The 13,306-nt window shown below is 35.7% G+C and overlaps 1 protein-coding gene across 7 annotated transcripts in view; it reads right to left on the bottom strand.

Moving 5' to 3' along the window:
• Window positions 1-13,306, bottom strand: part of SGIP1 (SH3-domain GRB2-like (endophilin) interacting protein 1) — a 225,268-nt gene that overhangs the window by 28,445 nt on the left and 183,517 nt on the right. For all 7 annotated transcript variants that reach the window (XM_011936848.1, XM_011936852.1, XM_011936850.1 and 4 more), the window contains one exon: window positions 394-505. In XM_011936848.1, the coding sequence (XP_011792238.1) occupies window positions 394-505 (112 nt within the window). The remainder of the gene's footprint in view (window positions 1-393; window positions 506-13,306) is intronic.

Here is a 13,306-nt window from a genome sequence, read left to right as displayed (position 1 = left end):
TGTTTTGGGAAGGTGTTTTTTCTTTCATGTTCTCATTCCAGTGAACCATTATTTTAATTTATATGTGGGTGATTCCCATCCAGGAAAGATTAAGACAATAAAAGACATGAGCTGCACATTTACTTTTGTGAGACAATAAATTTCCTCATTGTTGACAGACTGGGTTAGAGTTTTCTGTTACTTGCAACCAAAGCAGAATCAAAGATTTCTAGGTTTCTAGAGTAAGTTATCTAGAACCAAAATGGAATCAAAGATTTCTAGAGTAAATTCTCTTGATACATTTTAAAAAGCATGAAATCAATATTCCTAATGACATTTTCACCTCTATTGTAGCTGTGCCACCTACTATTGCTAACTGAATTATTTTTTGCATGGACCAAGTATCAGGCTTACTTGCTTGGATCAGCTCCTTTGAAGTAGGCATTGACTGTTTCTGTAAATGCTGCTGCAACAGGGAGAGTGTCCTGGGCTCCCATGGTTAGGGGGCTAGGTCCCCTGGAAGAACCTGCATGAAATGAAAAGTTTTCATTTATTATGAAAATAAGAGACACTTTAGTATATGTGAAATTAAAAGCCCATTAAAGGATTAAGGAATAAAATCTACCCCTTAATGTTAAGAAAAAATGTGCTAAGAACCATAACTCTGTATATTCAACATAGAGCTCAAGTATTTAAAAGGAAATATTTGGCTAGTTTACAGACAAACACACTTGAAATTAATTCAATTATGTATTTTGGCACAGGAAAGAAAATCCAAGCAGAACAAAGTCATACGGGTTTTCAAATGTTTTGCATAAAACATAAGGCAGTATTTGCATGACAGTTTGTACAGCGGGTGGTTAACAAAGACAATTATTAGTTTCCTATTTGAGCATTCAGTCCAATCAATTGCCCATACTAAAAACTTTTTTCATTTCTTCGTTTTGAATAGCAGCCAAGTGGTATCACATTACCCATTTTTTTCCTGGATTATTTCCATTTCAAAAAGCCCAGTTACTCTCAGATCAAGTAAGCTCAAGTTTACATGTCCAAAAACATACACAACCAAAATATACACATTGACTTAGCACAACACATAAATGCACTAATTCACACTATTAAAAATAACGCCAGCTCTCATGTCTGTTGAACACCTGCTATACACAGGTGTTCATGCAGACCTGGGCAAAGCATGTCTGTACGAACACGGGTGCCTTGCATGAATAATCTCATTCAAATTCCACATTGGCCCTGTGGGATAGATATGATTATTCCCATTTTATAGAAGAGGAAATGGAAGCTCCATGTAAGTGACTGACCTAAGATAATATAGTTAGTTAAATGGCAAAACAAAAATTCAAACCTAGGTGTATCCCCCTATGGAACTCACGTTTTTCCCACCATACCATGCAGTGTTCTAAATGAAACATTTTCCTGTATCATTTTGTTGTAACCTGTAGCTTCTGAAAGTATCAACATTTAAGATTATTGTTTTTGTTATTGATCTGTGGGCATGGTATTGAGCAGTAAAGTTTTGGTAATTATTACATAAAAGTATTTAATTATGTCACATACGCACTGCTTCCCCTTCCTGCCAAACAAAATGCATTTACTCCTCCCCACTCCCGGCATGGACTACATACTTTAGTGTTAGGCTTGTTTTCTTTTGCCTTCAATAACTTTTGTCCTCTTCTCCAGGTCTGAAAATAATCTACCATTTGTACACCTCCCTCCTCAATAAAGTTTTCCTTGATCACTCTAGTTCATGCTAGCCTCTTTTCTGTCTCCTCTTGGCTTTCGATACCTTGGACTTGGCAATTGACAATTAATTTAACAAACAGTTATCTAATATCTAATATCTACTATGTATCAGGTATTATGGTAGGTGTTGGGGATTCAAAAACACATGGTCTTTGCCCTCAGTGAGTTACAGTTCAATGTAATGATGTCATCAGCAGCAGCATTGTGATCATCAACATCATCAGCATTCACTAATCTTAATTACCTCCATTAACATTATTTGTTGCATACTTACTGTTTTATACATATTACCTATGTAAATGTATGAAGTAAGTATTGTCTTCATTTTACAGTTTGATGGAACCAAGGCTCAAAGAGTTTATACAACTTGTTCAGTCCTGCACAGCTGGCAAGCATAAAGTTCAAGATTGGCACTGGGGTATGTATGAGTTCAAAGCTTAGACTCTGAGGACATTATTATTTTGCCTTCTTAGTAGGCAATTATGTACCAAGTGGGCAATTACAGACTCACTGGGTGAGTCTGAAGTTGGAGCATGCATGGCTAAGTCTTTGCTGCCCATGGAGCCCTACATTTTAAAAGGGAGTTACAATGGCATTAGCTTCTTTAATGAGACCTTGACAGTCCCTAAAACCCAGCCTGGATGATATTGGCTTTCCACTAAATACATGTTGAATTATCCACGGTTGGGTCTCAGAAAAGTAAGGTTTATGCACATTTATAAACAATAAAGGCACAATAAACACAGGCCATTATTTTGTAATGGTGTTGTTCAGTTTATTTGCTCACTTGTTAGTTCAAATGTTTATTGAGCGACTACCAGTCTGGAGAAGAATGGCTTCTCTAACTGTTGGTTAAAACAAGGCCACAGTGGTAAGAGGGCTGGACTGTTACCACTCTATCAGGGTCATTGCTACTATGTGATGGAAACTTGGCATTTGGTGAGGAGGATAGATAAATCTACAATCAAATGGAGTGATTTGATAAATTCTTTAAAAAAATGAGCAAAGCTCTACGAAAGCACTTAATGATGCTTGTATAGGTCAGGGAAGGTTTCATTAAGATGATATTGGAGTTGAAGTCTGAGGAAGAAGATGATCTTACAAAGAGTAGAAGGAAGGAGGTCTACGTTGTACGTACGTGTGGAGCTGAGCAGACACATTTAAGAAACCACAGGAAGCGTGGTACTGTTTGTGTGTGTATGTGAGTGTGGTGGGTATTGAAGGGTGACATGTGGAAGCTGATGAGGCTTGGGGAGTTAGCAATTAGGTCATGAAGAGTTTTATATAAACATTTAGGAAAATGTGTCTTTATAGCCATTAAAATCATAATTCCTTTTTGATAATCTAATGCAAATCTAAGAATACTTTTCAGAGCAAAGCACACATATATACATCATATTTATTATTTAAAGTAGAATTATAAATTTCCTGAGGTTCTTGGGGTTCTGGAACTTGGGTTAGAACACCCTGAATGGAAGATGGGAGGCCTCTGAAGTATTTGAAACAATGGACGTCAGTTTAGAGCATGATAGCTATGTAAATGTATGAAGTAAGTATTGTCTTCATTTTACAGTTTGATGGAACCAAGGCTCAAAGTGTGGTGCATAGTTTAGTGAAGGAGACGGTAATGTAGATGAGGAGATTTCTTAGGAAAAAAGAGAAAAATGAGGAGAGAAGCAGATGCTAGTATATAAAGGGAATGTCATCATCATAATTTTTTCAATTCTGCAAAGCATTTAATAGTCTTCTAGGATAGTCTTGTGAATAAAATAGTAAAAGTTGTTTGGATCATAGTCTTGCCAAACGAATTGACAATTAGATAAATCACAATATCCAATGAGCATGAATCAGTAGCTATACATCCATTGCAAAGGAACTCTCTAATGGATTATCTCGAGACTGGTCCCTAGTCTGGGCTCTTTAGTGGCTTGGATAAAACTGAATAAAGTGCTCAGAAATGGCACATTGTAGTGGCTAAGAGCATGGAATTTAGTATCAGACATACCTGGGATTGAGTCCTGTCTCTGACACTTGTTATCTAAATGATCTTTGGCAGGGATGATGTCATGATACCCACTTTGTAGGCCTGTTCTGAGGATAAAATGAGGCAAAGCATTTAGCACCGCGCTTGAACCACAGTAAGCACTCAGTAATGATTAGCTACTTTTATGATGATCATCATGGCAGATTCATTAAAAGAGCTAAAATTTTTCTTATATTTTTGAGGTACTGAACTGGAACTTTTAAGAAAAATATCAGCAGAAACAAATGTAAAATTCTTATATATCAAGGTTTAAAATTAATGAAACAATTGTGGTTTGGTGAAAACTTGCTTAGTAGAAGAATATGTGAAAAAAAGTACCTGGAGGTTTTAGTTGATCATCAGTTTTCTATTGTTGAGTTCTAAACCTCTTGCCTAGCTTGGGCTCTATCAAAGGATGAGTAAGAGACACACCACTAGAAATGACGGTTGTAGTGCTTTTCGTTTGCTTGTGTGCTTTGTTTTAAAGCTCACAGATGGCAATTGGAACACACATCCACAAGTCAAAGACCACACTCTTCAGTGTAATGATACACAAGGCCATCTGTGGCATGATCAAGACCCATTTCTCCTTACCCACCTCCCCCCACATCCCCCAACAGCACATCTTCTAGCTATGATAACTTCTGGGCACTATAGTCCTTATTGTAGAACTGATCAGTGATGCCAGGGAAGCAGAAACACATAAAACAACAAACATTTACAAAGAACCTTCTTATCTTTAAGGATCCAAAATTTATAACCCTAATTTCTTCACATCCCTATACATTGCAATTGATAAGCCATTTTGTGTTTTACTTTTTCCCATTTAAAATATTTTTTATTGCTATTTAGTCTACATATCATTTTCTGCAGCTATTTGTTATTCTACAAACATTGTCCAAATGTTGAACCACTTCTAGATAGCAATCTAAATCCATCTTTGTTTAAACTGGTATTGTTTTCCTTTTTTAATTTCCTTAAGATGTAATGTATTCCTACAAAGTAGAATGACCAAATCAAAAGGCAGATCAATGTTTAATTGACAAGAATACCAGGTATTTTGCATAAAGATTATACTCAGTGAAAATGATATGAGTAATAAATGAATGCTTTCATTCCCCCATAGCACCTCAGAGAGTTTTTGTTTAGTAGCATTATTGGAAAACAGGGCTAAAACCAGAAAAGTGTCCAAGATAATGAGAAATTCAAGCCTTATGGCCTAAGAGGACTAAGAGGGGCCTGGAAACTGTTTTCTAATAACTGAAATAATATTAACAGACAGCAACTCTGGAGACCAGAGTTCAAGGCTATAGATCTGCAAGTTAATAGCTCTGTGGCCTTGGGGAAATCTCTTAAACTTAGGTTCTCTCGATCATGAAATGAAGGCAATAGACTGCATAGTGTCTGTGTTTTAAGATCCTATGATTTTAAGTCATCTATAGGCATTTAAAACTTTTACAGTAAGAATAACTTTCTAACAGAAAAATAAACTGCCCTGAAAACAGCATACCCTCACTGGAGATTTGGGTGGCTCTGTCATATTTACTGAGACACTACCATGTACAAGACAGTGGTGAGGACATAAATGTGTAGTCCTTCAGGAAAAACATAAACATATGGAAAACTAAATAACAATAATGTATGCAAACAAGAGGTTAGGTAAGATGATGGTTCAAGTGACGTCACTATGGGATTATTTCACTGCAAGACTAATTACTAAATGAGTGGTATAGCAGATGCTATTAGCTGATTTAATAAAGGAAACCGGGACTCTAGAGTCATATAGACTTCGGTGTGAATCCTGGCTCTTTGGCTTACCACCTGTATGTCAAGGGACAATGTATTTAAGTCTCTCTGTAATCAGTTTCCTCATCTTTAAAATGGTATAAAGATAGTATCAATGTTAAAGGCTCATGGTGAACATCAAACAGCATAACATTTGTGAAATACTTAACATGGTATGTACTTGAAAACATATGACTAACATTATTGTTTTTGTTGCTGTCATTTTTGTCAGGGTGAACTTTACTGAGGTTGTTGAATTAGAGTTTGTTCTTTGAAGTTGAGTAGGTTTCTAGGCAGAAACAAAGGGAGATACAAAACAAATAGAATTCTTCACTGAGCATAGAGTTAGCATAGAATTCTTTCAGCTTCCTTCCGTCACTAAAATTCTATCATATAATCTGCGCATGTGTGCCTAATTTTTCACATATCACGTAGGTAGCTATTATATTGATTTCAGTGGCTTGATAATAATACTTGTGTCAATAGGAGATAAAGTTGGTTGAATGCATATTTATTTTATTCAAACAAACAATTGATTATTTGAATAATCATAATTAATTTATTAAAATGTGAGTTCCTGTAATAATTAGACATTGTGCTAGGTGCCGAGGGATACACAGAAATGTATGAGGCATATCCTTTCCTCTATGGAGTTTATTGTATAAAAGAGGATTATAATATTAACTACAAATGAAACACTGTGTGAAGTTAGAGAACAGTCTAATATTGTAATTATTATATTATTGTTGTTAATAATAATTTACCAAGAATTCAATTGGAGGCAGTAGTTGTTGACATGGTTTTTATGTCTGTCCTTCAATAACATCAAAAATCAAACACTAACGTGGCTTTATGTCCTTTGTACACTGGTGTGTACACAGGTTAGGTTTAATTATCTCTAGCCCAAAGTAACCCTGCTGGTAAGTGGTGAAGCTGAAATTCAATCTTAGGTTTTCTGGCTCTCTTAATGGTAATTGTAGCAGCAATGAAAATTTCTATCTCTTACTGCATACCAACCACTATTCAAAGGACTTTACTTATATTAATTACTAATCCTGGTAATAAGGTAAGTTTATGAGCGCTATAAGTATCATTCTTGCCCTTGTTTTACAGATGAGAAAATGGTTTCAAGTCATTCAACAGCCTTGCCATCGTCACCTGGCAAGTAAACAATCAAAACAGAACTGTGATGCAAACCAAGCACTGCCTGACTCTGGATGCCACCCTCCTCCCTACCTTGCTCAAGGAGCATAGAAGTCAGGAGAGAGTTATCTTAGGAACCTGATGATGTATTTGTGGTATCCCCAGCAGGATGAGTTGCTGCCATTAGCCTGTGGACCTCCAACAGAAAAGCATCTCCAGAGTACTGGGAAGTAATTGACATGCATGCTTTGAGGGGGTTCTGAGGAACGGAAGAGGGCACAGAGAATCACCAGTGTGTGACTGTGTGTTTTCTGAAAGGCAGTTTTCTGTGACTCTCATTACCAAGCAAGGTCACACAGATATACACATGTAGACAGCCTGAGGCTAGAAATAATTTAAATTCTTAATAGCAGTATGACTTCTGACATCTTTAAAAGATGAGGTCCTTAATTTATGAAAGCATTTCATGGGGAGACAAATGAAAAATGAACGTGGGGAAGGAGAACAGATTGTATATGTAAGTGTTTAAAGAAGAGGAAGAGAGTTTTTAGAAAAGAAATTAAAAATTAGAAAAAAAGAGGAAAGAGAAAAAAAGCAAAATGCACAGGTACAGAAATTGAATACAAGTATAAGGTTTCCTTTTATAGATAAAGGAGCGTTTGCCTCCTGAGTTTAATCAAGGTGCCTCCTATGCACTTCTGCCAATCATGTGCAGTGAGCAAGCCTGCATTCGGGCAGGCCAGTCTCCTCTTCCTGTGCACTTTCTCCATTTTCCATATAATCTCGTTCACTTTGCAATGTTGAAGTTTAGCACTTTCTCTCATCAAAGCCAGCTCATGAAGACAACGTATTTTCAGTTTTACATTTAGTATCAATTTATGTCAAACTAGTGGCTCCCTTGGGGGTATTGTGGCATTTTCACAAAATTAACAATAAATGGTAATATCTATTATGTAACGTGTTCATACTCTGTGCAATGATTCACATGTGTTATCTTCCTTACTTTGCACCACCATCTCACCAAGTAGGTGCTATTTCAAACAACTGTTTCTTATAGGAAAGCTAGAGTGCTTAAGTAACCTGCTCAAATTCAGATAACAAACGCCTGCAATAAGGAGTCTAGGATGGTGTCAGAGGGTGTGGGCTTCAGTCTTGACTGTGCTTCTTCAATATTTGACCTGAGATGGTCAATGATTCTAGCTTCACCTCTGTTAAATTAGGACAATAATACCAGTGCTCCCAATCTTATCCAAACGCAGGAAGGATCTGCACCGCTAATGCCAGATACCAAGAGAGCTGCATATTTTACCTTCTGTTCATCTGAGGTTGGAAACAGTCACCCCGAAAACACAATCTGAAGCATGGACAGCAGGAGAGAGTGGTCTGATTTGTTTAATGACTGTCCCCATTTTGCAGGCTATCAGGCCAAACAACTGCCCACCCTACCAGATCTGCTGCAGGCAGGGGGCAAATGACCCTTATGCCCAGGGATGACAATACAGGGATATAACCAACAGATGGAGACATCAGAAAGCCTCAGAGTGCATAGAAGAGAGACAATGCTCCAGAAGATATATGAAGCAGCAAAGAGTGAAAATTAGACTAGCTTTTTCTTTAAAAGCTGATTGTATTAGTTAGAATTAGGAAAAAGATAAATGAGACCCAACTCTATAATAATTTATTGAATATGTTATATATAATGCAGGGACAAAGAGAAAGAATGTTGGAAAGAGACTGAATTAATTCTGAATCTGGGTTTTACCCTTACTCTGTGACCCTGAAAAAATTACCTGACCTCTCTGAGTTTCAGCTTCATCATATTGTAAAATGAAGAGAATACCTTTTACAGACATTGGGAGGATTAAATATGATGACACAGGATGTTCTATGTTCTTGTTATTTGAGAATAGTCAATAACAGAGAAGTCATTTAACAATTAAGGTACTTAAAATGGATACTAAAATTTCATAGTACATAACGACAGACAGGTTTGATTGAGATTCTAACCTGTCATAAACTAAACTTGTGAAACAATCTTTTATTAACAAAGTTTAAGCTACATTAATAATTGAGTTCTTAGAATGAATAAAAGTAATTTGTGTTGATATTTTTGGGAAGGGTATATTTTTCTGATAAAATTGTATTACAGCTTTACACATCACCCAAGATTTAGGTTTGGCTTTGATTCATGATCGTAAATGGAGCATTATTGCAGAATTAATTGAGAGTTTTATACATTATTCTAAGGGTCTCTCAGTTTCTTGTCTTTGTTTTGAAGTGGCTCGGATGTAAGTTTATGTTTTTCCCTCTTTTTTAGTAATTAATAGTTTTAATTTCTGTTAAATTCTAAACTGACAATGACTTTGGGTGTGAGGATAAGCTTTACATCACCAGCTTCATGGACTTCATGGAATCCTATACCCTTTATAAGACTGGCAATTTCACTTGCAATAAATATGCACTGTATTTGCATGGTATATCCATTGTTTATATGATCAGATGTTTACGGGAAAACTTATTAGGTTCTGCATTCATGTAATGGGTGGGGATGGACACCAGTGTTAATTTGGGAAAAAGTGTATTAGAATGAGGACTAAGGTTATAAGTAAATAGTTTCATGTTGCTGCAGTCTTTGCTTGTCTTCAGAATCCAGTAACTGCAAGGTAACCAATAGTGAACACTGGGACAAAGAGTTTCATTAGTTTATGTAAATTACAGTACCTGACACACAGTAAAAACTCAGTAACTTGGCAGCCATTATCATTAGCAGTGAAGAAGAATTTACCTCACAGTCATGACATGTAACATACTGTTTCAGGCTCTCCTCAGCACCAGATGCATTTAGTAAATGAGGAAAGCATAAAAAGAAAAGTAGAAATTCTTTCTATATAGTTCAGTAGAAAGAACTGTATCATGAGAGCTTAACTTGAAAAGGTAAGTATGCTCCTGTGACATTGTAAATCTTAGCTGAAGTGATGATTAATAAAGTTACTTGTTTATCATAGCAAAAACTTTTCAAAAATGTTTAGGATAGGTTTGGAAGAAAAGAAGTCAAAATAAAGTTATCACATATAAATTTTTAATTTTTTTCCCTTTTCTCTAAATCTTGGAATATTATGATTGTAGTTGGCTTAGATTCTATAAAATATTATATAAAATATGTAAGATATATAAAATATATCTTATATGTGTATAAATTGTGTGTGTGCATGCTGCATATAAATATCTATCTCTATATAATATTTTCTTGAGTGTTTTGATAGTCTTATACCATCACTTAATCTAATTAATAATAATGCTACCATGAGAACTAAAAGAACATATACTTTCTGAATTCTGGGGATTGTGCTAAATGTTCCACACGCATTTCCTTATTAAATCCTCACACTTTTAAGAAAGATGTATTGTTATCCCCATTTTGCAGCGGACAAACTGAAGCTTAAAAAAGTCAAGAAGCTTCTGTAAGTGCTGCCTTGGCTTCTCCTGTCCCAAGGTAAGTAGCATCAATTGACCTGCTGAGTGAGAATACAGAGGAAAAAGGGCAAACCTCAATATTATTGAGTACTTGCTATGAGCTAGATACTGTCTTTTATGCTTTACACATAGTGCATCATTTAATTATGACTACAACCAGGTGTCCAGATAGGCATTACCACGTATTACAGATCAAGAAACTGAGTCTGAGAGGAGAGAACCATTTACCCATGTTTTTGCAGCCAGTAAATGATGGAGTCAGAATTCAAATCTAGATTCACTTGACTCCACACTTTTCCATATAAGAGCCCCATAGGCCTCGTCCTCATCCATGGTAGCACTGGGTGAGTTATTCTTGCTACATGCTTTTCAGAGTGCTGCATATTCTCCTTCATGAAAATGAGGAAAGTGTACTTAAGAAAGTCAGTTCTCCAATGAGAACACATGGACACAGGCAGGGGAACATCACACATTGGGGCCTGTTGGGGGTGGGGGGCTAGGGGAGGGATAACATTAGGAGAAACACCTAATGTAGATGACGGGTTGATGGGTGCAGCAAAACACCATGGCACATGTATACCTATGTAACAAACATGCATGTTCTGCTCATGTATCCCAGAACTTAAAGTATAACAGTTAAAATAAAAAAGAAATTTGAATGATTAATAAACATGCATGGATGCCCTAAATAAATAAATAAATAAAAAAGAAAGTCAGTTCTCATAGAGAAGAATTGAGAGTACTGGATTTCTGAGTATGTAAATAGGATTAGAGTTATTTCCAGTCTTCCTCTTCATAAATCTCTGCTCACTTGCCCTGGTTATATATATATTTCATGTGCATACATATTTTTTCACTTTTCAAATTCTGCTCAGTCCAGAAACATACAACCAATTGACACTTTTCTCCAAGTTTGGTAGAGAATTTGTCTTCAACCTGGGTCTTTGCCTAGAGCACCTAAACTGTCATCCAAAATTAATGCCCAGTTGAATTAACTTCCTAAAATGTTTGACTCAGAAAATGAGAAAATTGTACTTTCTTTTTATTATTGAAGTCAGAACAAGTGTATTCAACAAAAAACTACTGTTAAATATGAACATAAGGCAGAAGACAAAGCCATAATAAAAATGAAAGAAAAGTGAATGTATACTTGTTCAAATTGATTTCCTCAGTTAGTCTAAAAACAGGATTTCCTTTGTCTTAGTATGAAGACTCATACAGCCAAATTTTAAACACTTTCACATAGACAGCAGTGAGAGTTTGATCAAGCATCGGAAACAGCCAGCTATAGTGTGGTACTATGAAGAATATGAATAAATATATCAAAAGCTAATTTATGTAAAGCACTTGTATACGGTGAACACTGTGCTGAACACATTACATGCCTCATGTCTTCTAATCTCAAAACATCTCTTTGAAGTACACTTTTTAAAATTAAACCTTAGTGAAGTTAAATAACTTGCTCAAGGTAATTTGCTCTACAGTAAGTAGGGGAGCTGGGACTGAAAACCAGGTCTGACTTCCATTGTATTATGAAACCCTACCCTGTGTTAAAGATGTTCGCCCCTACATCCTAGGAAATTGTGATCCGAGATCTAGCTGCAGGCATGGCATGCCTTCTCAAAGCGGAAGTATCACCCCAAAGGGAGTAAAAATTGGTTCTTTGGGGAAGGTGAAAGAAATCTTACTTGTTAAATATATAAAGCACACAAATACACATATAGCACATGACCAGATGTACAGTACATCTGTGATATTAGAATTCGACTCGGGGAGCAATTAGGGAAAAACAAGGTCTAATAGAGGCTCTCTGGGCAAGGAAAGAGGGATAGTGAAAAAAAAGTTTGAGAAGCACTAATCTCAGGCTTAAAGGGCCAAAGATGTGAACGCCCCTGGACAACTCATCAACTCTCTTGGAAAATTAACAGTCGTCTACCAGACTATGCAACTGCTGGTGAGAGAAATTGCCACATTCTTTGGAATCTAAGCTACAGAATTTTGAAAGATGAAACGAGTAGGTTATGATTGATATGCATCCTAAAGGGACACTCAGATGCTAAAACTGTATCTGTCAAAAATTTCGTGTTGACTTTCAAGGAAATTGTTTACTTTGCAACAATTTATAAGTAAATTCTAGAAAGCTAACGCAGATAAAATTCTGGAATTTTTGATGTGTCACAAAATTAAACCATCAATGCAAAGAGTATAAGAGGTCAAAGTTATAAACATATGGTATAGAAAAGTCATCATGCCACTATGATATTAGCTGTAACTGCTGATGGCCAGAAGTGATTCAGATGTGTCTGCAGATTCTGAACACGAAATAGATTTAGGCTCAGTTTCTGATGGTTATACTGAAGATAGTGGCTTGCACTTTGTCTATTATTATTGGTTGGGAAAAAAATGCTTTTCTACACTTGACAAAGTTTATTTTGCACCCAAAAACTTGTGAAAACAATAGAGCATATCCCAATGTATGACTTCTTGGGATCAAGTAAATGCAGCACACATATTTGTGTGTGTATGTGTGTCAGTGTGTGTGTGTGCAGATACATGCAGAGAGGGTTTCATCAAAAATTTTCACCAAAACATCAAAAATGTTATTTCTACTACTCTCTAAATAGTGTGATTTTGGGGCGATATTTACTCTTTTATTTATACTTTCCCATGTTTGAATTTTTAAAAGTAATAATATGCTTAAATTAATGTCATGATCACAATAAAGCCAACTGTGAGCTATTTCTAAATCCTTTGAAGTGTCAAGCGGAATATTAGCATATGTTAAAATAAAAGGATGTGTAATTATACACTGTGTGATAATATAAACTATACACGCACACACGCAGACTCACATTCACATGCAAAATCTTAGAACTGAAAAACATCAAAATGATAAAAGCAGTCATCTACAGTTATCTGATTATAGATCTTTTTAAAAATAACTTTCTATTTTTCCAAGTTTTCTATAATGTGTGTTACTTTGATATTGAGGAAAAAAATGTAACTACATATTGATAATTACTTTGGAATTTTAAATATCATTGAGATTTCTACATTTCTTCTTTATTTCTTTTTTCTTTTGTCATCTTTACTTTTATTTATCAAAGAGAAAAGACAATATTTAGATTAAAATAGCAAATA

Source organism: Colobus angolensis, unplaced genomic scaffold (assembly GCF_000951035.1).
Source record: "Colobus angolensis palliatus isolate OR3802 unplaced genomic scaffold, Cang.pa_1.0 Scaffold158, whole genome shotgun sequence".
NCBI classification, from domain to species: Eukaryota; Metazoa; Chordata; class Mammalia; order Primates; family Cercopithecidae; genus Colobus; species Colobus angolensis.
This window is presented reverse-complemented; position numbering and strand designations above follow the sequence as displayed.